Source organism: Pogona vitticeps, chromosome 10 (assembly GCF_051106095.1).
Source record: "Pogona vitticeps strain Pit_001003342236 chromosome 10, PviZW2.1, whole genome shotgun sequence".
NCBI lineage: Eukaryota > Metazoa > Chordata > Lepidosauria > Squamata > Agamidae > Pogona > Pogona vitticeps.
The window spans coordinates 694,880-721,251 of NC_135792.1; the positions used below are offsets into that span (position 1 = coordinate 694,880).

Genomic DNA, 26,372 nt, shown 5'->3' on the forward strand with positions numbered 1-26,372 from the left:
TTCCTCTCACTTCCGGCTTCTGGAGAAGGAGGGGGCCAGAAGGGAAAGGGCTTCGGCGGTGACGTCATCAGCTCTGCGTCCGGCGACGGGCAAAACCTCTCATACGTCACCTCCACGGCGACGGACATCCCCACATGTCACAGGAATGCGCCGGAAGCCGTCCCTTTGCGGAGTCTCTGCCCAGGCGGCGGCGGCGGCGGAGGAGGAGGATGTGTGAAGCCGAGCCGGGAGGCTGCGGGGGCGGCGGCCGAGGGTCTCTTCCTCTCAGGGCCCCCCGGAGCAGGTGCGGGAGGGAGAAGGTGGAAGCCAAGAGGGGGCGACGGCTCCTCAGGGTGAAGAGAAAGAAGCCTGGGTGGTGATGATGGGTGTTGTAGTCCAGACCCCACCCCCTCCTGCGGGTCGTTCTGGCCCGGTCACGGCGGAGGAGGAGAAAAGGGGAGGCTCCTCCTGGAGTCAAAATCGCTCCCCTTTGAAAGAGGGCGCGGAACTAGCGAGGGAGCTCCTTGGCCCCAAGGCCGGGGCTCACCTGGAGCAGAGGGACGGGAGGGAATGGGCCTCTTAGGGTCGCCCTCAGTTGGCTGCTAGGGAAGGAGAACTCGCCCTGAACCCTCGGCAGACGTGCCGGATGGATGGAGAGTTGGCAACCCAGGTTGCTAGGGCCTGCTACCTTCCCTACAGATGGATGGGTGATCAGGGACTGCTTGTTTCCCTGGAATTGCGTGCAGGCCGTGCTCCATCTTGCTGGGACCCCTTGCAGAAAATCAAACAAACAGACATTAGGTCTTCTCTTTCTCTTTCCAAAGCCACCCTCTGAAATGCATGAAGTGCAAAGAAGGCTCTCCAGTGTTAATCATCCGCGTTGGAGATGCTTTTTGCAAGTAAGTGTATTGACTGGGGGTCTCACTTTTACAGGGGCTGTACGGCACCTCAGCATACCTGTCAAAATTGAGGCACTCCCAGGGAAAAAAAAGGAGACGAGAGAATAGATTGTTTCCCCAAAACCTACTCCAGGCATTCCTGGTGGAAATGCTGCAGTGCCATCTTCCTTTCCAGATGCTTTCAACCAACAAGCATGAAAACTTTCCCCTGCCTGTGACTCTGTTAGCAACTGGGCGTGTTGAGGACTGTTGACCATAGTGGAGGTCAAAGGAAGGCAACATTTTTCCAGGTTCTGGATTTCTATCCCAACTCTTTACCATTGTGTTTGTTCTCATTTGTAGGGCCTGTTTCAAGGAATATTTCGTTCACAAGTTCCGTGCCATGCTTGGGAAGAATCGCTGCATTTACCCTGGAGAGAAGGTCTGGCCTGTTTATCATTTCTGAGGGCTGTGGAGTCATGAGGCCGGACAACCAAAAGCAGCGCACGTTTGTTCCATAACCTCTGGCTGCATTTCTTCTTTGCTGCAGGTTCTTCTCGCATTTTCAGGTGGCCCTGCCTCTAGTGCGATGGTGCGGCAAGTGCAGGAGGTATTTGTCTTTCAGTGTTCCTGAACGCAAAAAAACCACCTTTCAGGAAAATATATATATATATATATATATATATATATATATATATATATATATATATATATATATATATATATATATATATATATATATATATATATATATATATATATATATATATATATATATATATATATATATATATATATATATATATATATATATATATATATATAAGGATTAGCTGTAGAAATAATTGGACTACAGCTGAAACATATATGCTTATTTTACAAACCAGCAGTTCCTTAAGTATTTGGACATTGAATGCTTTAGCCATAATGTCTTATACAGGAAACTAGGTTTCCTATGATTGTTAGATAGTCAGAGATATAATTTTTTGTGTTCTTTTAAATTAAGTTGTGTTTTCTAATGATTCCTCCTCTCAGGGCCTGAGCCAAAGAGCAGCCAAGAAACTCCGCTTCAAGCCAGGAATCATCTATGTTGATGGTAAATAACACTTGCTATGTGTGATCTTTCTTGTGGTGGGAGACTGAAGGTTTGTGACTTTGTTTCTGGTCAAAGCAGAGAGGGCAGGTGAAAATACTTGGGCATCCAAACTTCTCCCAAATTTGAAGACTGTTATTAGAGAATCATGCCTTTATAACTCTTTTTGTTCTTGTGGAATAGATGGTCTTCATGGGTGGTGAAAGCTGTAAACATTTCACAGTGTCGGGGTTTCATTTTGGTCTTTTAAAAATGTTACTATCTGGATGTTGGTCTTTGTTGCATCAAATCAAATTTGGGTAAAAGCCTGGAAAGCAGTGGGTGTTTAACTGTTGAATTTATCTTCTTTCCTTGTAGAGGGAGCTGTGTGTGGACAGAGCCTGAGCCAGCGGGAGGAGATCCGTACTGAGGTGGAGACCATCCTGCAAGCCACAGGGTTCCTTTATCATGTAGTGAGCTTAGAAGAGGTAAGGAAAACACACATATAGGAGTGTTGGGGTGGAAGCGTCAGATCTTGGCCTCTGACAAAACCAGCCTGTCCTTTAGAACTGTGAAATGGCGTCTGGCAAGTTTCAGAGGTCTTCTTCAGCAAGTTTGTGTGGGTCAGCCTTCATCCCAGCTAATGTGATACTGTGTGCTCTTCCCCCTGCCCACAGGTGTTCAGCCTTCCTAGTTCTGTCCTGCGCTCGCTTCCCACTGGCATCTCTGCTCAGGACCAGAGCTACAAAGATGCTGTTGATGACTTCATAAAACAGCAGCAGGAAAAGGTGGAGGACAACCCAGGCTCCGTGGAAGACCAGCTGGGAGAGCTCAGCCTGCAAGACTGTCCGAAGAAAGAAGGGGACGTGATTCCAGGAACTTGGCCCCCTCCTGATTCCCATACGGAAACTCTGACCCGCCTCTTTGGGGCTGTGAAAAGCCTGACCGCAAAAGAGGAACTTCTGCAGACCCTCCGGTGAGCTCTCTGTCTGGTTTGTGATCTTGCAGCAGAGGTTAGGTTTTCACCAGCTGCCGTGTTGCTGGAGGAGTTCCCAGCCTGTGTTGCTCTCTCTCGGGCCTCATGAGTTCTTGCAGGGTTTTTTAAGCTCATTTAATAGCAGAGCACTGAATCTCTGCCCTTGGCTAGTCCCATTGGATTAGACAGCTCCTTGTTACTGAGGTGGCTGCAACAAGGCCCCAGCTTGCTTGGTGGCAGAAAAGGGCAAAGAGGCTGGGGGCCGACTCTAGGGTGAAAGCAACACACCCACCCTGGTCAGGCAGCAGCCTTGGTCTTGGGGACTTACGGAAGCAAAACAGGCCATGATTCCCATGGTTCTGTCATGGCCCTGAAGCTGGTCTTTGCTGTGGCTGCTGAATCCACTGTGCTGTGCGGGGGAAACAACAACACTCACACCCTTTTGGGGTCTATACCTCCCAGAATCTGCCCCTGGTGCTGTGGTGGCTGAGGAATTCTGGGAGCTGCAGGCGAAAACCTTCCCTGTCTCCCTCTGTGCCGTGCTGAGGAATGAGGCAGTTCTTGCTTTGCTTTGCTGGCTTCTGGGTGGTTCGTCCTGGGCAGAGGGAGCCAGATCGGCTTCTCTGCTCCGACGGCACAGGCCTTCCTTCCTCTTCAGGAACCACCTGATCTTGCACGTTGCCCGGACAAGGGGGTACATCAAGGTGATGATGGGGGACAGCTGTACGCGTGTGGCAGTCAAGTTGCTGACCAACCTCTGCCTGGGACGAGGGGCCTTCCTGGCAACAGATACAGTAAGAGAGCAGGGGGCATGTTGCGGACGAGGGGAGGGGGGTGTCTCGGAGGTATCGGTGATGGATCCGCACCCAGGGCCCACTGCATCCAGCTTTCCATTTGCAGAGGGGAAGCTAAGTAGATGTGGGCCTGGTTAGTACGTGGAGGGGAGAACTCCCAGGCCCTGTAGCACAGAGCCCCCCAAGTTCAACCCCAGAGGGCATCTCCAGAGAGAGACTCCTACCTGGAGCAGCGGCGGCTGCGTCTGATGTTTCCACTGACAGGCTGCCTCTGTTCACTGTCTTCCCCCCCGCCTCTCCCCCCCCCGCCTCCTGCTTGATAGGGCTTCTCGGACAGCCGCCACGGTGACGTGCTCTTCCTGCGCCCCATGCGGGAATATCCTGCCAAAGAGATTGTCTTCTACAACCACCTTTTTGGAGTGCCCACCATCTTCACGCCTGCGCTAGACACCAAAGTAAGAGCTCCACAACTTGGCACCTCCTAGGCTTCCCTGTGACCGTTTTTGGTGCGCGGGGGGAAGAAGCTCTGCCTTTCCTCCCCTTGTGCCCACGGGTACTGCCCTCTCCTCCTCTTCCTCAGGCCTCGGAGCGAGCCAGCATCCACCGACTGATTGAGAACTTCCTGGCCAAGCTACAGTCCGAGTTCCCTTCCACTGTCAGCACTGTCTACCGGTAAGCCTGCTTCTCACCCTCTTGGAGGCAAGGGGCGGATGGAGTGGGGCGGGCGGGAGGGCTCTTTCAGTCCAAAGGCCCCGTTGGCCATATATGTGTGAATGTGGGTCTAGATCTGTGTTGGCCGAGGGGACGATTAAAGGAGCAGACTTTAATTGGAGGAAAACCACTTATTAAATATTTAGCATACCTTGAAAAATTTCTTAGGGCCTCCATAACATGGATGAGACTCAATGGTGCATTGCAACACATCAATAGCAGCATTCGCACGGGGGTGGTTGGCTTTGCCTTCTAGACGCCTTCTCACTCGGTGCCCTCTCTGGCTTGTGCTCAGGACAGGAGAGAAGCTCTGTGTGAGCCCTCAAGAGGCCGCTCCTAATGGACCTGAAGGGCCAGCGCGGTGCCTCTTCTGTCTGTGTGCTCTAGACACAAATGTTGGTATGTGGCTGTTGGGCGGTGGGGGGGCTGCTTGGTTCCCCTTAGTGAAGCAGGGGTTGGGTGGAAGTCACAGAAAACTGCAGTAATGAAAAGGTTAGCAGCTCCTTACCTCCCCATCCTCAACAAGGCATGACTGACACACACCTCCACACACACCTATTATAGCAGCTCCCCAGCAAACGGGGGGGGGGGGGGGCTGGGCTCCTTGTCCTTTTCTGCTAGGCAGTGACTTACGTGACAGAGCCTTGTGGCGCAGTGGTTAAACGGCTGTATTGCAGCCAAAACTGTGCTCACGACCTGGGGTGAGGTCAGTAAAATGAGTACCCAGCTTGCTGGGGGGCGGGGGGGGCAATGTGTAGCCTGCATCATTAACTTGTAAACCGCCCAGAGAGTACTTGAAGCGCTATGGGGTGGTATAGAAGCAGCACACTTTGCTTTAAAAGCAAAGGGCCCGCCAGGAAGCCTTTGAAGAGCATACTGACCTTCCACACATTTGGCCAAGGCAAGAAAGCACCCCAGGGATGGGTCACATGGGCTGACGTTGGCTCCAGAATAGGGGCCCAAGGTTCCCCACCCACCCCGGCTGCAGAGCCTGCTCTTGGGAGTGGGTGGCCCCCCGGCTCCTGAGGAGGAAAGGGCTGGCTGGGAGGCTGCGCGGAGAGAAGGCAAGCAGGCTCGGCTCGGTTGGGTAGGAGAAGCAAGGGAGCTCTGCGGAGGAAGGGCAGCTGTGGCGGAGGGCTCTGGTGCTGGCCCTGGGCCTGGTCAGCTCCAGAGGGCGCGTGGCTTCTGTGGCCTGCTCAACTCTTGTTCTCTTTGCAGTGGACGGCTCTTCCTTGCAGGCAGCGCTGTTCTCGGAGCAGCTGGGCCAGAAACCACCACCTCTGCCAGATGGGAATGGATGCTGCCGAGGAGGGGCCTGGAGCCAGACAGGATGCGGTGGCCGTCCTCCGGCAGGAGGGTAAGGAATGAGGAGCAAACGCCAGGCGAGATTCCCAGGCCAGCACTACAAAATGACTCTGTTCTCACATGGGGGGTAGTTCCCTATTTAGCAATGCCCGCAGCTAACCTCTCTCTCTCTCCCCCGCCCCAAGAACAGTTTTGTAGAAACAGGCAGTTCAGATTAATAAGACGTTGGGTCTGATTTCACCAAGGGGGAAAAAGGGCCGGTAAGCAGCAGGATACAAAAGGGCAGGAAACATTTCAACCCTTGACCGTAGTATATGAGAACCCACTGGGGTCATTGAGTGAAGCTGAATACTGTGGGATTTGGGACAGAGAGAAAGCAGCCCTTTCTTCACACTGTGCATATTTGGCCTGCAGAACTCTTTGCTACAGGATGTAGAGGTTGCTGCTAGGTGGGACAGCTTTCTCTCCTCACTCCCAGATCAGAAGCACTTTGCTCTCTGCTTCTCAGTTACTGGAGAACGGGTGACATATCGGAGGATCTCGTTGCCCTCATGTTCTGAAAGGCTCAGGTTGGCTACTATGTGAACAGCCCACACTGGGTGGAGAGGCCTTTGGTCTGGATCCAGCACAGTTCCTACATTTTATGTCATGTAACCCTGCCTTCATTTTTTTCCCCAGAGACACTCACCCAGGCCGAGCTGAGCTGCTTCCCTTGCTCTGTTACAGCTGCCGGTTGACCGTCAAAGACATGGTAAGGAGATGAGGGGGAGGAAGGGTGGGCTGGAGGGGCTGCCGGCAACCTTCGGGCCCCCAGGGGCAGGGCTTTCAAAGCAGGGAGGAATTTGCCTCTTCTTCACCCTGCCTGGTCTGAAGATGCTTTTCCCGGCCAAATTTGCCTCCTCCTGTGGGACCAGACGTCTACCCAGGCTGCCTTTGCAATGGGGTGCATTGTCAGCCAGTTAGGTGGTGGGGCTTGCCTTCCAAAAAAGCAGCTTTTCTAAGTTCAAGTGTAGCAAGTGAAGTTGGGGCCACAGCTTTGGTATCCACCTTGAGGTCTAGACCCCTGGTGAAGGGGAATGACCTCCTGCCTGTCACTCCTGCTTCTGCCAGGTAGAAGGGTTGGTGTGGGCAGGCTCTGCAGCGTCCGTTTTAGGCTTTTATCGGTGCATGGCTCTGTTTATTCACTCTTCCTTTGCAGAGATGCCTGGAGTGGCTCCCATCTTACATCAGCTTAGAAGCCGAGCGCCGGCGATGCAGGTACGAGCCGAGGCGGTTCTTTCAGCAGGACTGTTCCCTCTGGACCCGAACTCTTCCATAGGGTTGGACCAGCCTCAGGGGCAGAAGAACCGCTCAGGGCTGACAACCGTTGCAGGCCTCAGAATCAAGGGAGCCTTTGAGGGTTTAGGGCTGTATTTGCTCTCAGGACTGGATCTGAGGGAGCTTTTTGTCCTTTGGTGCAAAGGGGCTGAGCGCCACGGAGCTTGCAGATTAAGCTTTGGCAGCTGTTCGTTTTGTTTTTTTGTTTAAGGTCCAAGGAGACTTACCTCTCCGAGCAGCCGTTTTCCTCTGAACTTTGACACAGACTTCTTCTGTGGGTGCTGAGGGCGCTTGGTTTTGGAAAAACGTATTTCAACAGAGCCCTAGTGCATGTGCTTTTTTCTGCTGCTACTGCAGGTCTGCCATGAAACGGGAAATCCAGGAATTTCTGCTTGAAGAAGATCATGAGCCGACAGCCTAAGAACCACCCGGCGTCTTGGCTTCGAACTCCCACTCAACGACTGGGAAGGAGATCACCGGGGCTGAAGACTCCCATCTCCTTGTAAATCCTTACCTTTTAATCTGTGCTAAGCTGTGGTTACAATTTTCTAATAAATTATTTTGGATCCAGTAGCAGCCAGTGCATAATTCCTGGCTCAGCTCCATGTGGCAGGAAAGGTTTTTTTTTAGTAAATTAACCTGCAAAGGGCTTGACGGGTCCTTATTTGTTAAGCCGACAGTTGCCAGCATGACTTAGATTTCTGTAGAGACCCCCCCCGGTCTCGCATCCAATCCAGTATGATCCAAAGTGGTTTGTTATCACACCTTTTTTATTTTTAAAATATTTATGATAGAGATCTGTATAAATAAAACCACCTTTTGGGGGTGGGGGTGGGCAGGAAAGGTCTGCCATCTCCATCCACCCTCTTGTTCCCAGCAGCTAGGCCTGGCACTTGAAAACACACCCAGTCCTTTTCGAGCCGTAGAGATGGCAGGGGTGGCGATGGTGGAGGAGACCGGCTGCAGGGAGGGCTTGTGGCAGCCTCTGAGCAAGAGGAGCAGGAGAGGAACTCTGCAGCCCTAAGTCAGCGGCTGCAAGCAGAGTATTGCTGTGCTAGAGGTGCTGGTCTGTTTTAGCAGCAGGGAATCCCCTTTTCAGTCCTATAAAAAAATTCACCACAAGGCTGGCCAGGCTCCTTCCCCTCCATTTTATGCTACTGTGAAAGTTCAGAGGAAGGGGTAATGTGCAAGGGACAGAGGGGGGATCCCGTCCCACCAAATTGAGAGGCTTTCTTTTAAAAAAAGGGGAACGACCCTGTTCTCCCTGCCTCCCGCACCACTCCAGGCAGTGTGGCAGCAGAGATGGCTCAGAGGTTGAGGGACTGCCCCAGCCACCCACAGGGCTCTAAGCGGGTGGGGGTGGGGGTGGGGGAGAAAGAGGCGGCACTGGAGGGGGTGACAAGCTCGTGGGAGTGCTCCGTGTCCTCTTTAGGTCCATATTTGCAACACCCCCCTCCACACCCCCCCCCCATTTCTGCCCCCTAGAGGGAGGAGAAGATGGGCTCTTAGCACGCCACCCTCCGGAGGCCACTGTTCTTTCCTGCTTCCACCTCACTCCTTCTCCCGGGTCCACTTGATCATGGTCTCCGGCGAGCGGTACAGGAAGATGAGCTTCGCGTACAGTTCCTCCTCCAACTCCAGCTCGCCCGTCTCGCGCACCAGGAAGATGTCGTGGCAGAGCTTCAGGATGCGGTCGACGCAGGGCAGCTCCTCAAACATGATGGAGTGTGAGATCTCGCTGAAGAAGCCCCTCACAAACTTGCCGATCACCAGCACGATGGAGACATAGAGGCCCATGATCCTGAGCGGGGAAGAGGAGCGGGCGGGTCAGCTGGCCTCGGACGCGGGTGGACGACAAGCAGAACCCTGGGCTTCCCTCTAGCCCGGCATGGGTCAGCCCCGGAGAGGCTGCTGAGGCCTGAATCCAGGCCCCGTGGGGTGCAAAGCAGGGGCTGGGCCAGTAAGCTGTGCTGTGCCCCCTCCTGTTTCATTCCATGACCGCTTGGCATGAAGCCAATTAAAATAAAACTTCAAAAGCATCTGCAGAAGCCGCCTTCTTTGCAAACGCTGAAGGGGGCTCCAGCCACACCGATCCTGATTCCAGGGCCAACGTCAGCCCGCTCGGGGGAGCCGGAGTCTCCCAGCACTCAACCTGCCTCTCTGATGGCGGGGGGGGGGCGGGGAGGAGAGGGAGGGGGTGCCAACAAGCGAGGGGGGGACAAACCAGGATGGGGAGCCCCTACTTACCCATATCCTGCCAAGAATCCCAGGCTGGGAGGGCTGACTTTGTCACTGAAGATGACCATGGGTAGGATGTCACAGTCGTGTGCGCACTCAGCCAGGCGGATCACCCACCATTCCAGGAAGCTGGCGCTGCCACTCCCAGGCCCCACTCGCTGGCGCCTCAGCTGCACCTCTACATCCCAATAGCTGTCCTCCTCATCTGGGGAAGAGAAAGAGGAAGGTTTCCTACCAGGAGCCAGCGCTTCTAGCACTCACAGAGGGCAGTTTTTATTATCAGTTGCCTTTACACCCTCCTTTCTCCCCTTGGACTTGGGGAGGGGGGGCAGGGAGCTTAATGAGGCTTAATGGCCTGACAACTGGGTGCAGGTCAATACAGTTCCGTGAATGGACAGTTAACCCCTTTGTTAATTAGCTTCACTTGGCTGGTAAGCATGAAATCTGGAACCTCTTTGTCGACCTGGGAGAGCGGACCTGCCTGCTTCTCCCTCCTGGGAGGCATAGCCGTCACCCGTGCATGCTGGCATTTCAAAAACTGCCACCACACTACTGCAGGCGACACACCGGCAGGTTTTCAGAGCCAGTCCTCAGCTTGGTGAGAGGTGCCACGGAAGAGCCCTGGGGTGGTGGAGACCCTCCTCCTTTCCCCCAGACCACCTCACCTGGCAGGAGCTGCTCAACAGGGTTGGCTTCCCGGCCGTTGGGTGCACGGATGTAGGGAGGGAAGAGGTGGGGAATTCTCCTGGGGGGGGGAAATAATAAAAGTGTGAGGAATGTCTTGGGAGGGATCAAGCATCCACAAGAACCCACACTCCCTTCAGGGTCCACGTGCCGTGTCTAGCTGTGGCTTCCACGTCTGGCTCTGTGCTGCATCTGATCGGGCAGGGCCCCCCAACTTTCCCTGTGTGAAATGTTTTGAACCACATCTCCCAGTGTGGATGACACTCAAGGATCCTAGAAAGTGGCGTTCCCAAACATGGGGGCCCCCGAAGAGGAGAATCGGTGGACCGAGGAGCTCTTTCCCTGGGATGCCCCTGAACTGACACCCCCCACCCCAGCCGTCTGGGGCTGCCACCAAGACCACTAAAGATATCATAGCCTCTGGTCAATGCACAGCCGAGCCCCTGCACACAAATGATCGATTTTGAAGCCGCTGTACACTGGGGACTAGCATCCTGTTTGTCTTACGCAGCTTAGCGGCGTTTGCTCTGACTGGCAGGAGCTGCCCAGAGACAGAGGAGGAGATGATCACCAAACCTCAGAAAGACACAGGAGGAGAGCGCATTCCTGGCCTTTGGGCTCCTGCAGAAGCCAGTCCTTTGCCCAGAAGCGACGGCTGGTGCCATCCTGTGCTTTTGTTCTCCATTGAGCCCTATCGGGTCCACGCAGTTCATGGCCTCCCACCACCTGGCTGACCCCCCCCCCCTTTCATCCATCCCAGCCTGGCCCAGAGGGCAGTGCTGCTCCTTGCACCGCTGGGGGACTGGAACTCACACAGAGGCATTGCGGGTTCCCTCCAGAAGGCCAGCCAAATTCCTTCGCACAGCGCTCTTCTGATCCAGATCCATTGTGTGCTTCTCAGAGGTGTATTCCTCTGTCCCCCCCTTGCCAAGGTCCCTGGAGGGAGGGAGGGAGGGAGGGGGAAAAGGGAGCAAACAAAGGCCAAGCAGGGCTGAATCTGAATCAACCGTCTGCATCCAACAGAGGCAGGAACAGAAGTGGCATTTGTGGAAAGGTGCCCAGAAGCAGGCGTTTGAGATCCCTTTGGCACCCGCCACGCCGGCCTCACCCATCCTGGGCCTTTGTGGAACGAAGGCATCAAGGTTCTAATAATTAACCAAGAGGAGCAACAGGCCTCTGAAAACAATGATTTTTGAGGAAGAAAGTTTATTTAGAAAAAGAGACTTTAAAACTTTCTTCCTTAAAAACAAGGCTCCTGTCTATCGTACATCGCTTGGGGAGCTGCAACGGGCAGGAAAACAAGACCTCATTGTTGCAAACCGATAGAAACTGGGTGTCGCTTGCTGGTCACCTAACAGCTCCAGCCAAGCTGCCCCTCCCTTCCCATCACAAGTCACGGCACAGAAGTAGCATGATCTGAACCCGCGCCCGGAACGTACCTCTGGAAGGTCCACGTGAAGCGCAGAGTGATGTCTGAGGAGCCGTTGCTCAGCTCCTCCCGCATCTGCTCCCGGCTGGGGGGGCTGATGCTCCAGAGCGAGCCCGAGTTGCCCTCCATGCGAGCTGTTACGATGTCCTCATAGCCGTAAAGAGTGATGAACTGCATGGCCAGCTGGGGGCGCAAGAGAGGACCAGGGGGGCGGGAGCGGCATTAACAGAGCGCGCTTGTCCAACCTAGCATGGCAAGCCAGCCACCGGGACGGACTCCTCTATGGAGCACCCCAATGGAACAGGGAGGAGAGGGGCCAGCTGGCCTGCTGCCTGTGTGAATCCTTTCCTCCCCGCCCAGTTTTCCTGGGAAACTCACCGGCTGCCGTTCAAACTTTTCAGTCAAGGCATCGTAGTCCTTGGGGGTAAAAGCGACGATGGATTGCTGTTGGGCACTCATGGTGAACAGAGGCTGGAAAGCAAAGCAGTAAAAAGTAAACTGTATTTACAAGGACAATCCTTTTTGTGCCACATAGGCTCAAAAACCGGTGCAAACCTGGGACAGCGGCTCCTCAGATTCATGGACCTTGAAACAGCTTTAAAGCCTTGGATGGGTTAATTGTCTCTTCCTTTCACAATCCGCCAGTCAACTCTGCGCTTGCTTTCTGCAGACGCCAAAACCAGTGTCCTCCCATTATTTGGGAGGCCCACCTTGACCTGAAGCGCCAAAGGGCAGCTTCTCGAACTTGTGCCCAAATCCGGCCGTGCCTCTCCCCAGCCAGCCTGCCTGGACTCAAAGGTTTTGGACAAAAATGGCCAGCGCTTGAGTGGAATCCACTCTGCGCTTATTTCTCATCGGATGATGGGCGAGGCCCCAAATTTCTCCCACCCATGGGGAGAGGTTCCTAAAAAGAGGGAGGCTGAAATGAGTGACCCTTCCCCCCCCCCCCGGCCTGGCCGTCTCCCCCACCCCCACCATACCTCGTAGCCTCCCAGCTTGAGTGTGACGGTGACGTCGATGGGGTGGTTGACCACACCCACCACGGAGCGCACCAGCGACATGAAGAGCAGGGGGAACCAGATGATGCAGATGAGGAAGAGGATGATGAGCCCCCCCATGCCGTACTTGACAATCTTCTTCTTCTTCTGCCCCTTCGGCTGGGGGTATCTCTGGGAGGAAAGATTCAGGGCAACATCAGTACGGAGTGCGGAGAGGTGGACCTTATGACTGGCCCCACACGCTACGGTTCCACTACAAGTCCCATTATGCTGTCGCTGAAGTGGCTATGCCCCCCTTAAGGGTGGGCCCAAACCGCCGGTCCAGAGCTAAGCAGCCAACTGGACAGCAGCAGAGGGACCCCAAGGGATGAGCCGGTGTCCAGGGCCTGGGTTTCTCTGAGGGCATTTGGCTGCAGAGACCTTTGCCCAGCCGGCTGGGGACAATGGGAGTCTTATTCCAGCCCTGTCTGGAGAGTAGGGGACAGGGAAAGGCCGACCCTCCTGCCCTGGCTCCCCCACTCCTCTGCCATGCCGGCCCACCTTCTCCGTCTCGCGGCTGCATTTGATGATGAAAATGTTGGCGTAGATGTCTTCCACGCACATCCAGTTGGAGAGAGACAAGGTGGTGTCTGTCCAGACCCAGTCCATGACGGCGCGCAGCTCCACCAGGAAAGGCACCAAGCGGAAGCTGTGGCCGCCGGAGGGAGGGAAAGAGAGAGAGAAGAGTCGGCTGAAGCTTGGATCCTGCCCACCAGTCCCTGGCCCGCAAGAAGACCCTTGTTGACCCCCTCCCCTAATGACGGTGGGAATTCTGACATCAGTGCTTCCAGAAGGAAGTATCTCCACCACCACCGCCGCGGCCACCATACAGGAGCATCCCCACCCTTTCCCAAATCCACACAAGGCCAAAGTCTGAAAAACGCAGAGATTCCGTGGGAACGTTGTAGGCGGGAGGAGACGCGACTTCAAGCCCTCCCATTGCCTCGGGGCGGAACGGAGAAGGCAAGCTCCAGCGAGTAACAACAACGGGGGACGCGCGGGTGTTTTGATGCCACTCAAATGAGGAAAATTCGCCTCCATTCAAATTAGCCTTCATTAAATTTAGACTCACCCACCATGGCCCGGGAGCATCATCAACCTGCCATTCTACCGGGAGCAGTCAGGATGGCCTGATGTTACGTGGAAGGAGAGCCCCCCCCGCACACCCATGTTCTCCACATGTTCTCCACTGTCATGCCTTAGCCTGACAGTGTTTTTCCAAGAAACGCTTTTCAAAGGCGTTCAAAAGAAACTCCACCGCCCCCCCCCCGAAGGCCATTGCCCGAAAGGTGAACCCTGATGACAATTGCATTTGCCTTTGGGACTTCTCTCTCTCCCCCCCCCCGGTGCCCCCAGCTCCCCCCAGTGGCTCTTTTGTGGCCCCCCCCATCCTTACCCTTGGAAAAGGAAGAGGTTGAGGTGGTTGTATTTCTTGGTGAGGAAGTTGCCCAGGATGCGCGTGGGGTAGCCACAGCGGATCTGGTAGGCTGACAGAGCAAAGTAGAGGCACTTCACAAAATACCAGAGCTGAGCCACCGTGTTCAAGTAGAACATCCTGGAGAGGAAGAAACAAAGAGCCATGCGCTGGAGGAGACCCCTGCCCTCTCTCGCGCCCCGTGTTCGGATCAAACGGTGGCTGGCCCACCGGCCCCCGCTCCTGCTTGCCCACAGAAGAGAAAGGCCCAGGGGATCCCGTGCGACTGACGGACAACACAGAGACCGCCAGAAAGACAAGCAAGCGGGTCCAAAACGACTCAGCTCCATCTGGGCGCCATCACGAGAAGACAAGACATGTCACAGAAAAGACCGCAATGTGGGGAAAGATGGGAAGCCGCAGGAAAAGAGGAAGAACACACAGGAGAGGGATCGACTCCCTCAAGGAAACCACAGGCTTGAGTTTGGAGGTCACTCCTTCACAGGGTCAGAGGTGAGAGCCCATCGCAATGACAGTGACTCCCCCCCCATGGAAAGTGGTCTCCAACTCTCTTGAACAGCATTGATGGACAGCGCTCACCTTCTTCTAAACAGGCAGCCCTCAGTCCACCTTGTGGCAGGGAGTCCCACTGTTTAAGGCTGTGTTGTGTGTGAAGCAGCCTCTCCTGGCATCCCTCTTTGCCCCCCCCCTTCCCACCACCCAGCGTGGCCCCTCAGGCTACCTGTCCGTGACGGCAGGCAGGATGAAGAACATCCAGATGTGGATGCCGAAGACCAGGAGGACCTGGAAGATGAGCTTGCCCAAGACGCTCTTGCGCAGGTAGAGCGCCCGGTCGATGACCATGGTGGAGAACTGGATGAGCAGCATCACCAGGAAGGCCTGGGGGACCTGGTCCTCCGAGAGCGAGGAGGTGATGTCGGCTGCGGCCGAGTGTTTCTGGAGAGGGAAAGAGGTCCGCATGGGGAGGGGCTCGGCCGACCAGCGGGAGAAGGAGCCGACCCCTCCCGCGGGAAGGAGCCCTCCAGATCTCCCCCACCCCCACCCGGTGGGCAGATGGACCCTGGCCTCTGGCTGGACTTTGATCTGGAGCAGGGGATCCTCCAGATCGGGTTGGACTTCAGTTCCCAGGAGCCCAAGCGAGAAAAGCTGCTGGTCGGGGCTTCCGGGAGCTGAGATCTGCCACCGTTTGGAAGGTCAGAGGTGGAGACACATGGCTTTCGAGGAGGGGTGGGCCATTTTCTGTCCTGCCCAGACGGTGCTGGTCGGCAACATGTCAGTCCCAAGAAGTAAAAATTCCCTCTGTGGAGTCTGGACCTGGCCTGCCTTCCGTTTCCCTTTCTGTTTCTCCCACCTTTCTTCTCGACTCTGGATGCTTGGACTGGAAGCACCTTGGGGCGGGGACCACGTCCTACAGATTGTCCTGCACCAGCACTGCATTGCATGGTGTAAATTCACTTTGCTCCCCCACCAGGAAAACGCCCCACCCCGCTTACCCCAAAAGCCCAGAATCCAAAGATGATGATGATGAAGTCCACCACGTCAGCCAGGAACATGAGGGCGTAGACATCCGTGGCCGCCCGGTACTTGCTGTGCAAGATGTCCCTGAAGAACTGCCGCAGGGGCTCAAACACGCGCCCGGCACTGGGGGTGGGGGGGTGGGAACTGGGTCAGAGCAAGGCTGTCCTTCCTGGCCACGGCTTGGGGAAGTTACATTTTGGGGCTGCCAATCCCAGGCCCCTCCCCTCCTCCCAGGCAAGAATCCCCCGGCTGGCAGGGGATACTTGGAGAGCCAAAAAGTAACTCTTCCGCCCAAGAGTTACCCCCCCCCCAGCCTCCCTCATCCAGCAACCAGTCCCACGGCATGGAAGGAAGGTGGGCCCAGCCTTGGGAGCCGAATGTCATCTGCTCGGTCCCAGGTGTCCGGTTCCCCCACCCCTGCCGCCCATTTCAAAGAGGGCCTGGGCAGGCTCGGGGCCAACACTTACGCAGAGAGGCAGAAATGCTTCACCCTCCGCCCGGCCGCCTTCAGCTTCTCCTGGGAAGGGCTCGGCGTCTTCTCCTCCCCTCCTTCCTGCTCCTGCTTCTTAACCTGCTCCTCTGGGACTGGAAGGCAACGAGACAGGATAAGTGCCGTGATCAGCCTGAGCCCGCCGATCCTGCCTGATTTCGGAAGCTCAGCCGGGTCGAGAACCACCACCACCACCGCCACCGTGACATACCTTCCTCCAGGGGCGCTTCCTGAGCCTTGCTTGGCTTCTTCTTCCCCTTCTTCCTCCTGAACCGCAAGCGGATCCCCTTCTGCGCTCCTCGCTCAGCCTCTGCCTCTGGAATCGCCACCAGGCCTCTCTCAGGAGGGGCTTGGACCAAACTCTCTCCTGGCCCCTCTTTGCTCGGCGTCAGAGAGGGCGGCTCGACCGTCTCGGGCTGGGGCTTGGCCAAGACGTCCTCCTCGTGGTCCCACAGCCCGTAGCTCTGGTGAGCACACAGGGGAGGTTTTTCAGAATGGGCGGCCACCTTGTCAGCGGCATCACTCACGTCCTGCATCTGTTGCCACGGCGACCTGGGCCTTCCCGAGCACCACCCTCTGTCCGGCGGGAGAGCTCAAGAGAGGCAGCCTCGTTCGGCTGCAGTTCGTGGCAGAAAAGCCTCAAAGGGTTCAATCCACTTTCTGCTCCCAACTAGAGGAGCCCCATTGAATCCATGGAACTTACTCATTGCTCAGTTGCCAAGCTCTCCCTGACTCCTCGGGGCTCCTTCGGCAGGACCAGCAAGTGGATTGAAGCCGGGGAGCATTGCAGAACCTTAAAGAGCAACTAGTTTTTTATTTGGCCCAAAAACCTTTGTGAAGGGTAAGCCTCTTCACAGGGGGATGGCCTTGGCTGCAGTCCACATGGGTGGTCTGGATTAAAACACCATCATCATGAAAGGTGGCACAAGACTCTGTGGTTTCCCCCCCTGCCTCCTGAGTCCACCCAAGCCTGCCTTCTCCGGGCAGGCTTAGCGAACGCCCTGGTTCCTGCCTCTCCCTCCTCCCAGTCCTGGGATGCCTCTTACCAGCAGCAGGGAGCGGTGGAAGAAGAGCGCCATCAGCTGGACGAGGTCGTACTTGATGTAGCTGTCGGTCTTCTCCAGGCCCAGGATGCGGGGCGGGAAGAAAGGCTTGGCCTCGTTGCGCACAAGGATGCTATAGCTGTTCCAGGGGAAGAAGCCGAACTGAAAGAGGTACTTCGCCACCACCATCGCCTGCTCGGGGAGAGAGAGAGGGGGCAGCGGGTCAGAAGCAGGCGGAGAGACAGCGTGGTGTAGTGGTCAGAACATAGTGGGTGGCAACTCTGGAGACCAAGGTTTCTGCCCTCCCTGAGAAAAGAAACTGAGCAGGTTGGCTGTGGTCAGTCCTCCTCATTCGTAGCTTGATCCGCCTCAAAGTGAGGAGAAACAGGAGAGCTAGATAGTCCACCTTGAGCACGTCGGGAGAAACAGGTCATATCTACAAATAACAAACGTAGGCTGCACGGAATATTCTTGCTATCTCCAGAACTGACAGATGGCCAAGCAACTGATCACCCTAAGAAGGCTGATTGTGCTCACAGAGATGATGGCCAGACCAGGACAAAGAAAAGTCAGAAACACTCTCTCGCAAAAATTGACTTTAAGAAGTAAGGGTCCATGCCAGGCAGCTTTCATTCCAGCTTAAATCTTCCAATAAACAAATCTGGCCGAGGGCTACATACACGGCCAGGTCAAAGAAGACCCATTACGGTCCATTATGTCATTGTCCACCAGGGCCTGGATGCCCTGGTCAGCCTGCTTCCAAAGGTCAAGGAAGAAAGCCAAGACCTTAGGTTTCCTTCCCCCCCCCCACGTTCCCCACCTCCGTGTACACGATGGCGGTCATCCAGAAGCGCTTGCTCGGGCGTGGGATGGACAGCATGGCCCACAAGAAGACCAGGATGGGAAGGACCACCGAGATGACCGAGGCCGTCACCATGTTGTTGAGGACGATGACGAAGTAGCACAGGAGGTCCGAGTGGGCCGCCACGAAGTGGTAGCAGGCCAGCAGCAGCCGCAGGAAGCGGTTCTGGGAGCGGTAGAACCTCTCTGATTCGTCCAGCTCTTCAAACGAGACATGCCTAGGAAGCAACAACCAACAGAGACAGAGAGAGAGAGAAAGAACATTGAGAAAAGTTGTGGTTAGGGTTATGGGCTTCCCCTCTTGCTTCAGACAAATCTCTCTCAGGGCAACTTTTTGCCTTCTCTAAATTGAAACACCAACCCTTCTTCACTTGGTTTCCATCTCCGATGGTTGTCTGTGGGTTTCAAGGGTGACCTCCGAGCCTTTGTTCCCTCCTGGCCTCCTTACCTGTTCACGAGCAACTCACTGGCCGTCCGAGGCCGGGACGGAAAGTCAGCCTGCAGATCTTGGGAGCTGACAGAAAGGGGGCCCAAGGAGTCCCCGGCCGGGCTTCGCTCATCGCTGGGGGTGTCGTAGCCGGTGGTGTCCGTGCTGAGCGCTTCTGCCCCTTCACCAACCCTGGAGGAAGGATTTTTATAAAAAGGGAGAAAGGGGAACAAGCCTCTGCTCCCAGAAACCCTCCGCGGGGGGGGGGGGGGCGGCAGAGAGAGAGAGAGAGAGAGAGAGAGAACGCCCAAGAACCAAGCAGCCCAAGGTTTATTTGCCACGAGCTTCCACAGAATGCACCCCGTGTCTCCTGAGGCATCTGAAGAAGCCGACGGCAGTCCACGGAATCCTAGGCCACACCAAACGTGTCTGTCTTTAAGGTGCCCCCCAGACCTTTTCCCCCTTTAGAAGTGACAAACTCCCACCGCCGACTCCTCGGGAGACTCACAGAGGGATACAGAGGCTGAGTGGGACAACGTCTGGCTCTTCTATAAGAGTAGAACTCCCTCCCTCCAGTGTGCCAGTGGGAGGAGGACGGGGGAAAGCACCCTAATCCATCCGAAGGGCGCCACCCAAGAAGGCAGGATCACTGGGTTAGAGCCGCTGGAAATGTTATGGCCAAACCCCTCCCTGGACACACATGATTTGGACCACGCCCCCCCCCCCCGTGAAAGAACTGTGCCCTGTATGCTCTCAGAAGGACTCTTCTTCCGAAGCCCGCACTGCCCAGGTGCCCGAAGTGAATCATGCCCCCCCCCCACGCAGGTGGTGCAGGACCTCCCTGAGCTCAGACTAAGCCCCGCTCAAGAGCCCCTGAGGGGCCCGAGGGCAAGAGAGCTCTGCACACCTGGGGACCCCCCTCCCCACTATGCACCTGCCTGGAAGCTGCGCTGTCTGGAGACCCGACCACGGTTCCTGGCAGAGCCGTGTCCTCAGAGGCGTTGTCCGTCCCAGTCGGCTGGTACAGCCTGTCCAGGACGCTCCTCTGGACCTCTTCTGCCTGTGGGGACCGGAAAGCCACCTCAGGGGCTGAGCCTCCCCTTCCTCTGCCCAAAGACGCCCCCCCACCCTTCTTGCTTCCCCCCCCCGGCTAGCCCTGAAGCCACACTCCCCCCGCCCACCCAGAGACCGGCTCACCTGCTCCAGCTGCTGCGTGAGCACAAACCTCTCCAGCCCCAACACAGTGGACATCTGCTCGTGCTCCTTGGTGAACGCCTGCAGCCACTGGGTCAGCCCGTCCACCGTGGCCTGGCACAGCACCCACAGGAAGCGCAGCCCGTTGAGAGCCCGTTGCACCACGTGGCTCTTCTCTGAAGGGAAGCAGAGCCCCCCCCGGGGGGGGATGTGGGGTGTGGGTGGGGATTGGGCCAGGCTGGGACCCTCCGCCTTCCCGGTGAGCCTGGGACAATCCTTGACACCCTTCCCCACCCATCCGCCCATCAATTATGAGCAACAGCTGCCCCAAAGCCGATAACCCTTTGGGACGACAACTTCCATAATGCCCGATCGTTGCCCACGCTGGCTGGCTAGCGCGTACGGCTGAAGGCTCTAGAAGGCCATCCACCTGGGAAAGGACTCACGAGGAACAATATTCTGTTAAACCAGGAGATGGATTAAGTGTGAGAGGCAGAGCAGAGCAGAGATGGAGGGAGGAAGGAAGGAAGGAAAGAGAAAGGGGGAAAAAAGCAAGCAAGCCAGACACAGAAAGCCCGTTTCCACTCTTCTCAAACCACAGCTGTTTCCCAGTGTTCCCACCACCTTCTCCCTTTGGCCTTTTGCGTTCAGCTCTTTTTCCGTCAAATGCTAACGATGCATGCCCCTCCCCCTCCTCCCCTCCTCCTCATTTTACTGGAGCCCAGGACTGATGGGTCCTCGTGAATTTCCCACTCTGACTTGGCAACTTCCGGGGCCCAGAGGCACTTCTTTCTTGAGAGGGTCCTCCTCCTTTTACTTACCTGGAACTTCCTCCTCTTCCTCCTCTTCCTCTTCCTCCTCCTCCTCCTCTTCCTCCTTTTCTTCTTGGCTACTGGCCCCATCCTTCAGCTCACCTGTCCGGATCTCCCCTTCAGCCAAGTCACCTGGAAGACGGGGAGCCGGTCAGACCTTCCCCACCAGCCTCCTCCCTTCCACCCCTAGCGTGGCCTGGCACTGGGACCCCGCCCAGGCCGAGCCCTCCTGGACTGCCACATGAATGCAACAGCTGCCACGGTGGCCATGGCTGGGGGGGGGGGAGAAAGGAGCCGGGAGGGTCTGGGGAGACCTGCCTTCCGCCCGCTCCGTCGCCTGCTCCTCCTCCTCCTCCTCCTCTTTCTCCTGCCTCTGCCGCTCACGGAGCGCCGACTGCGTGTTTGTCACCCAGGCCTGGTAGGCCAGCTGGAAATGCAAAAAGAAGAGTGAAAAACACACTGAGGGGGAAGAGGGGGGGTTATTTTTCGACCAGAACTCCCAGAATCCTATTGCGGGGCTGCTGGACATGGAGGTTCAAACAAGAGAAACCCCCAATTTCCGGCCCTGAAAGCAAAAGGCTCTCAGGTTGATGTCGTCTCACCTGAAAAAAATATCTTAAGAGACCAAAGATGAAAATCAAAGCCAGGCTGAGCCCCTTAAATGGACAGCAGACACACACACACACACACACACCCGTTCTGAAGGGGGAATCCTCATTTAGGACCCATTGCCTCTGGAGTTCCTAAGAAATTTGCCCTGAAATGCGCTTCCACTCCCGAGGAGCAGCCGACTGACATGGGAACCCATCCACACAATTCCCCCCCCCCAAAAAAAGAAATAGTGTATTTGGGCATGTGTACAAAGCTTCCCTTCATTAGTGCATAACCACAGATGGAGAAATCTCTCAGGGATCGGGGAGGGGGGAGGGAGGAGAGATGCAGGCGCCTCCATGATAGAGAAATGAGAGGCTGTGTTGCTCAGGTGACTCTCTGTCCCGGCCGGGTCCTGCTGGTCCCCCTTTGCTCCCTCCCTGATCATTCCTTGCACGGGACCTCCGCGAGGGGAGCTGGCTCTCCCTTCTTCTCCCTCACCTGGAAGGCGCTCTGCTTCGGTGGCTTTTGCTCTTCCACAACCGACTCTTCATCCTCTTCGCTGTCCGTATCGAACAAGAAATAATCCCCTGAGTGCAGCACTATAAACAACCCCCCCCCAAAAAAGAAAAAGTTATGGGCCGCATCCCTTTCCTTCTCTCCCCCCCCCCGCAACACCTCCCCAAACCAAACACAGCAAGTGGACAGGTGGTGTCGTGATGGTTTCCCTCCGGGATCAGAGCCATGCGGGAAAAAGGGTCCAGCTACAGAGAAGAAGGAGAGAAGACAGCCGAGAGGAAGAGCCGCCTGCCCAGAAGGAACGCTCCTGGTGGCCACTCTGGAAGACCAGCAAAGAGGGAGGCGACGAGCCAAAAGGGTCCCTGGATGGGAGCTCCCTCCGTCGCCAGCCCTCTTGAGCCCCAACCTCCGGAAGCCGTTGTTTCTGTACAACCAACAAGGCCATAAAAGCCTCTCCCCCCCCCCTCTTCCTGGCTGGCTGGTTCCTCCCATCCCTGACATTTGCTAGAGCTCTTGGGGGGGGGGGAATCACTAGTGGGTCAATTATGGGGGATGATGGAGAGCATCTCAGATCCTCTTGGGTCCCCTTCAGGTCTCTGCAGCTCTAAAAGCCCCCCCCCACTCCCCACCCTTCAGCTCTGGGACGCTGGTGCATCAGAAGCCACACCGCTCTACTTGCGCAGCCTGTGTGGCTTCATGCACTGTTTCATTTCGGCCTGGTGTGGCTGCATGCAACTGTCCAGATGTGTTCTACGCTTGCCGCAGAGGTTAGTCACATTTTAGCACTGGGGATTTTTGCACAAAGGAGATGGTTTGTTTATGATCGAGTGTTAGTGTTTTGATGGCACATGGTCTGCTCCTCGGTATCTCAAACTGTCTTGGAATGACATCATGATAAGGTGGGCTACAAAGCGTGCTCAATGCACACACAAAAACCCATGCACCCACCCCCCCCCACACCCACACCCACACCCCACGCCTGCACAGAGGTCTCGCTCTCTCCTCTGCCCTGGCTTGCCTTTTACACTGCTCTCCCAAACGGATAGGCCAAAATCAAGACAAAAAGCCAATTGCAATTTAGGAAAATAATAAATCACATTATATTGCACACCTGTGGGACTCAAACGCAGCATAAACAGAGCTTGGGGAAATGATTGCCTCTAAGAACTGTGATTTTTAAAAAGGAAACTTTCCCAAGATATAAGTATGTATGACTAGAAAAGAGTAAAGGAGAAAACAACAACAACACGTCATTTTGTGGGAGCAGTTCCCTAGAAGGGGAAGCAGGCAGGGAGAGCTGTGTTCATGGACTACAGCTTCCAGAAGTCCCCTTGCTTGAGGAATTCTGGGTGCAGCAGTCCATCAAAACCCAGAACGACGCAGGGACGTGCACCTCGGCTCTCCACCCCTGGGTCACACACATAGCGTTTCCCCGTAGGAAGGCGCAGGAGCGGGGTGCTTCGCACTCATCCCCATCCAGAGCCCACACCCTGATCATTCTTGGATGCTCGTTGCTCATGCGGACGTTACCACTGTAGTGGCCTCTGCTCCCCACAGGGACTCCCTCCACCCTGGGAGGAGCGGCTGCTTCCTTTCCGGAAGGCACAGCAGAGGATGCTGAGTCGCCTGCAACGGGCGGTGGTCCTCCTCCTTATCGTGGGGGAAGAATTAAAGAAGGTGATTCTGCACCAGCCCGGAGGCTCGCAGAGAAACCAACACCCCTACAGACACACACACACACACACACCCGATGCACGGAGGGAATGTTCCCGCCTGGCTTCGTCTTCTTTGGCATGCAAGGTGCCTCCACACCAACCCACCCTTTGCTGAATGAGGGTTTGGGGACGGGGGGGGGGGGGGAAGGCTGCTTCCCTCTGGGGACTTTTCCCCAAAGGCTCATGGACAGAATCTGGTCCCATGCCATCAACCCTGATGGGCAGCCGGGGCTGTTCTCCAGGAGCCAGGCAAGAGATTTCTTTTTCCAGAGCCCAAAAACCCCCAAACCCACAGGAGGCCCAGCCTGAGCGGGCGGAGAGGGCCCCGTCTTTGCTAGAGCTCAAAGGCCTTGGTGGTTGCAAGTCTTTTTGGCCCCACTGGAGAAAGGGGGGGGGAATGCTTCTTAGGCGGCACGAAGAGGGACAGGTGGAGAAAGAACCCAGAAGTCTGCCCCCAAAGTGCTGAGTCTGTGGGGAGTGGGGCTCAGGCATGCATGCAAGACCGGACAGCAGAGCATCGAGAGAAGCCCCCCCCCCCAGGCCGGCAGGAATCGGATGGCCTGCCTGCAGAACAGAAGAGCCGGACGCCACCCATCGTCCCCCGGGAGCCCCCCCCCGGCCACCAGCCCTCCTTCCATCCACCACCAGCACGGTTTGCAGCCGTGGCGAACCCCCTTCCGGCAGAGTCTGCCCCGGAGTGAGACGAGCCAGAGTGGTTAGTGCGTCTGTTAGCGCTCTTCTCTTTCATGCTGAGAGAGAGCCGGGCCGTGTACCTGCAGCATGATCCAGCCAAGGGCGCCACCAGCACTTCCTCTGGTGGGAAGGGTCTTTCTTGGCACCTGGCTCTGTGGAAAAGGGCAGACGGGAGCGTGAGGGACGGGTCAAGGGCGGGCGAGAGCGTCCTCGTGAAGGGCTGCCTCCAGAGACGGTGGCCTCCTGGGCCCTCACCTGCACCAGCTCTCTGTTAAAGGTCCAGAACAGAACCTCCCTATTCAGAGGCACTCTACCTCAGGGTGTCAGGGGCCAGAGGCTCTAAACTGGGCCAAAAAGGAGACGCCCCCCTAGCCCTGCAGGGGGGCTTGCCTAAGAGAGCTATGGTTGGCCGCTACGTGAGAATCCGAACAAGGCTCAGCCGAGGCGCTGGGCCACCCCACCCAGGCAGAAGGTGGCCAATGTGCCTCTCAGGGTCGGGGGGATCCCAGAGTCCACCTCAGCGGCCAGTTTTCAGATGATAAAACCACGGCCGATCCTGCAGCGCTTCAAAAGGCCCCCCGGACGTGTGGAAACGCTGGGTCACGACTTGAAAGAGGCGCACGAGGGTGGAAAAGATTCAAGAACGGCAGGGTGTGAAACCCCCACGCCGCCCCCTCTGCTGGGAGTCCAAATGTCCAGTTGCCCCTGGCAAGACCAGAGGACTCCACCGAGGATGGCCAGGAGGCTCTTCTGGCAACCCTTTGGGATTTCCCCCTCCCTCCCTCCCTCCCCCCATCCTCCTCCTTCACCCAGGATGCGAAGCCCGCAGAGCCCCCCCACGCACCAGGGCTCTCTGCATCCAGGGTCTCCTCGCCAGCTGCCGCCACCGCCTGCTGCTGCCCTTGGTGGTACTTCTCCTGCTTGGCCCGGATCCGCTCCATCCTGCAGGCACGTGGAAATAGTTGGGGGCAGGTCGGTGGGAAAAGCCGGCGCCCGCGGCCCATTCCTCCCGCTGCCCTGCCCGCCCTCCCACCTCTCCTTAGTGGGAGGGGGTGGGGGGCAGAGGCATAGGTATTAAGGAAAGAAAAACGCTTCCTTGCCCAGGGTGTCAAACTGTTTCAGGTAGGAGGGAGGGAGGGGGGGTTGTCTAAGCAGGGCTTGAAGGCCAGGCAACGGACTTGCTTCCCACCCCATTGGCAGGACGGTGGAGTAAACCCCTCCAAGCAAAGACAGTGCCATGGGTAGAGCGGAGGACAGGGGGTGAGAAGAACGCCCCCCCCCCCCACACACACAGCCAGAACACTCAAGGGGTGCCTGAGGTCTATCACGGCCCTTCCACCTGAGCTGCCCCATAGGGTCGTTGTGAGGATAAACAGTGGTGCGCGTGGAGAGAGGAGGGGAACGTGTGCATGGCTGAGCGCTCACTGGAGGAACGGCGGGACTCCACCCGTAGCCCCACCCCAGAGTGGAAGCCGCTGCAGGCGGTCCCACCGGTGTTTGCTAAAAACCCAGGGGGGCTCCTCTCCGGCCCGCCTCTGGATTCCCCTGAACTTACTGCCGCTTCAGCTGGACCAAGGACTTCTTCTCGGCCTGGTGGTGCGATGTCATTCGCTTGATCATCCTGGCCTTGTAGAGAGCAAAACCCCTGCAAGGAGACACACACACACACACATGAACACACACAGAGGGATCAGCCAGGCCCAGAGGGAGAAGGGGAAAGCCCCCGCTGGGGGGGGGCACAAACAGCCCCTCTCCTCCAACATCTGGCTCAGGGCATGGAAAAGCCAGTCACCGCCAAGGTCTGCCAGGAGAGGCCAAATCATTCTCTCCCTCGGTGAGCTCACCTGGTCTAAACCATTTCGCTTGGAAAAGTTACTCTAGGCATTGGGACCAGGAACTTTTCCAATTCTCAGCTTTGTGTCTCTTTTCATCACCCGTTCCGAAGGGGTGACGAGAGGTGGGTCTCCGCTCAACACCCGCAGCTTGGGCAGCCCCCCCGCCCCCTGCGCCCACTCCTGCCCCCCCTCTCCCCACCCACCTGGAGGCCTGGAGGGCCGAGGCTTGGAGGTCGGCCACCACGTGCAGGAAGTAGTAGCTGAGAAAGACCCTGCGCTGGAGGAGCAGGAAGAAGAAGCAGATGCTGTCCCAGATGATGCCGGCTTCCTCCACCGGCAGCGCGCAGTCCTGGGTCTTGTCCACAGCCTTGGCTGGCAGAGAAGAGGCGAAAGGGGGAGGCTCAGGGGACCTTATTTGGGGGGGAGGGCAGGAAAGGAGCACGCAAGACCCCCCCCCCTCCCCACCGCCAAGCACCAGCAGGACTATCCCAGGTTGGGGAGCAGGAGGCCACCCAGAGGTGGGAGGAGAGCGGCCATCCAGGGACAGGGAACTGAACCCGGAGAGGCAGGATCAGTCCCTTGCCCCCTCCGCCCCCGGGGGAACCAACCGCTGCAGATACTCACGGTCGTAGTAACCCTTGACGGTGCAAGCCAGGCTGAAGAGCTGAATCACCCAGCAGAAGCTCTCCTGCATTTGCTGGACAAAGACGCAGGACAGGAGCTGGCGGGGGAAAGGGAAAGGGGGGCGTGGGCGTGAAAAGGGAGTGAGCAAAGGTCCCCGTTTCCCAACGCAGAGAGTGGGTGCGCCAGTAAATTAGA

At 56.6% G+C, this 26,372-nt stretch overlaps 2 protein-coding genes across 3 annotated transcripts in view; one reads left to right on the forward strand and one right to left on the reverse strand.

The window, feature by feature from the left end:
- Positions 1–139: 139 nt before the first annotated feature.
- On the forward strand, positions 140–7,605 carry CTU2 (cytosolic thiouridylase subunit 2). Of its 2 annotated transcripts, none has more exons than XM_072980707.2 (15): positions 140–283; positions 804–878; positions 1,221–1,299; positions 1,408–1,467; positions 1,893–1,953; positions 2,308–2,417; positions 2,607–2,905; positions 3,564–3,699; positions 4,023–4,154; positions 4,280–4,371; positions 4,667–4,809; positions 5,629–5,767; positions 6,394–6,466; positions 6,914–6,972; positions 7,390–7,605. In XM_072980707.2, exons 1-15 carry the CDS (start codon positions 210–212, stop codon positions 7,451–7,453), a joined length of 1,596 nt encoding a protein of 531 aa, XP_072836808.2. In that variant the 5' UTR covers positions 140–209; the 3' UTR covers positions 7,454–7,605. The 2 variants fall into 2 exon arrangements, with proteins under 2 accessions (XP_072836808.2, XP_020643960.3); XM_020788301.3 differs by having other exon boundaries at positions 4,706–4,809.
- Positions 7,606–7,784: 179 nt separating this feature from the next.
- Positions 7,785–26,372, reverse strand: part of PIEZO1 (piezo type mechanosensitive ion channel component 1 (Er blood group)) — a 79,357-nt gene continuing 60,769 nt past the window's right edge. Inside the window, exons 26-51 of the mRNA XM_078380495.1 lie at positions 26,178–26,274; positions 25,757–25,925; positions 25,274–25,363; positions 24,563–24,660; positions 23,799–23,870; positions 21,293–21,393; positions 20,519–20,627; positions 20,210–20,332; positions 19,392–19,564; positions 19,133–19,254; positions 18,216–18,386; positions 17,727–17,985; positions 16,910–17,098; positions 16,075–16,327; positions 15,841–15,958; positions 15,349–15,496; positions 14,577–14,791; positions 13,817–13,975; positions 12,922–13,069; positions 12,364–12,552; positions 11,762–11,854; positions 11,394–11,566; positions 10,768–10,890; positions 9,936–10,015; positions 9,280–9,475; positions 7,785–8,833 (exon numbers count right to left, since the gene is read on the reverse strand). Coding sequence (XP_078236621.1) covers positions 8,584–8,833; positions 9,280–9,475; positions 9,936–10,015; positions 10,768–10,890; positions 11,394–11,566; positions 11,762–11,854; positions 12,364–12,552; positions 12,922–13,069; positions 13,817–13,975; positions 14,577–14,791; positions 15,349–15,496; positions 15,841–15,958; positions 16,075–16,327; positions 16,910–17,098; positions 17,727–17,985; positions 18,216–18,386; positions 19,133–19,254; positions 19,392–19,564; positions 20,210–20,332; positions 20,519–20,627; positions 21,293–21,393; positions 23,799–23,870; positions 24,563–24,660; positions 25,274–25,363; positions 25,757–25,925; positions 26,178–26,274 — 3,918 coding nt within the window. The 3' untranslated portion in view covers positions 7,785–8,583. The remainder of the gene's footprint in view (positions 8,834–9,279; positions 9,476–9,935; positions 10,016–10,767; positions 10,891–11,393; positions 11,567–11,761; positions 11,855–12,363; positions 12,553–12,921; positions 13,070–13,816; positions 13,976–14,576; positions 14,792–15,348; positions 15,497–15,840; positions 15,959–16,074; positions 16,328–16,909; positions 17,099–17,726; positions 17,986–18,215; positions 18,387–19,132; positions 19,255–19,391; positions 19,565–20,209; positions 20,333–20,518; positions 20,628–21,292; positions 21,394–23,798; positions 23,871–24,562; positions 24,661–25,273; positions 25,364–25,756; positions 25,926–26,177; positions 26,275–26,372) is intronic.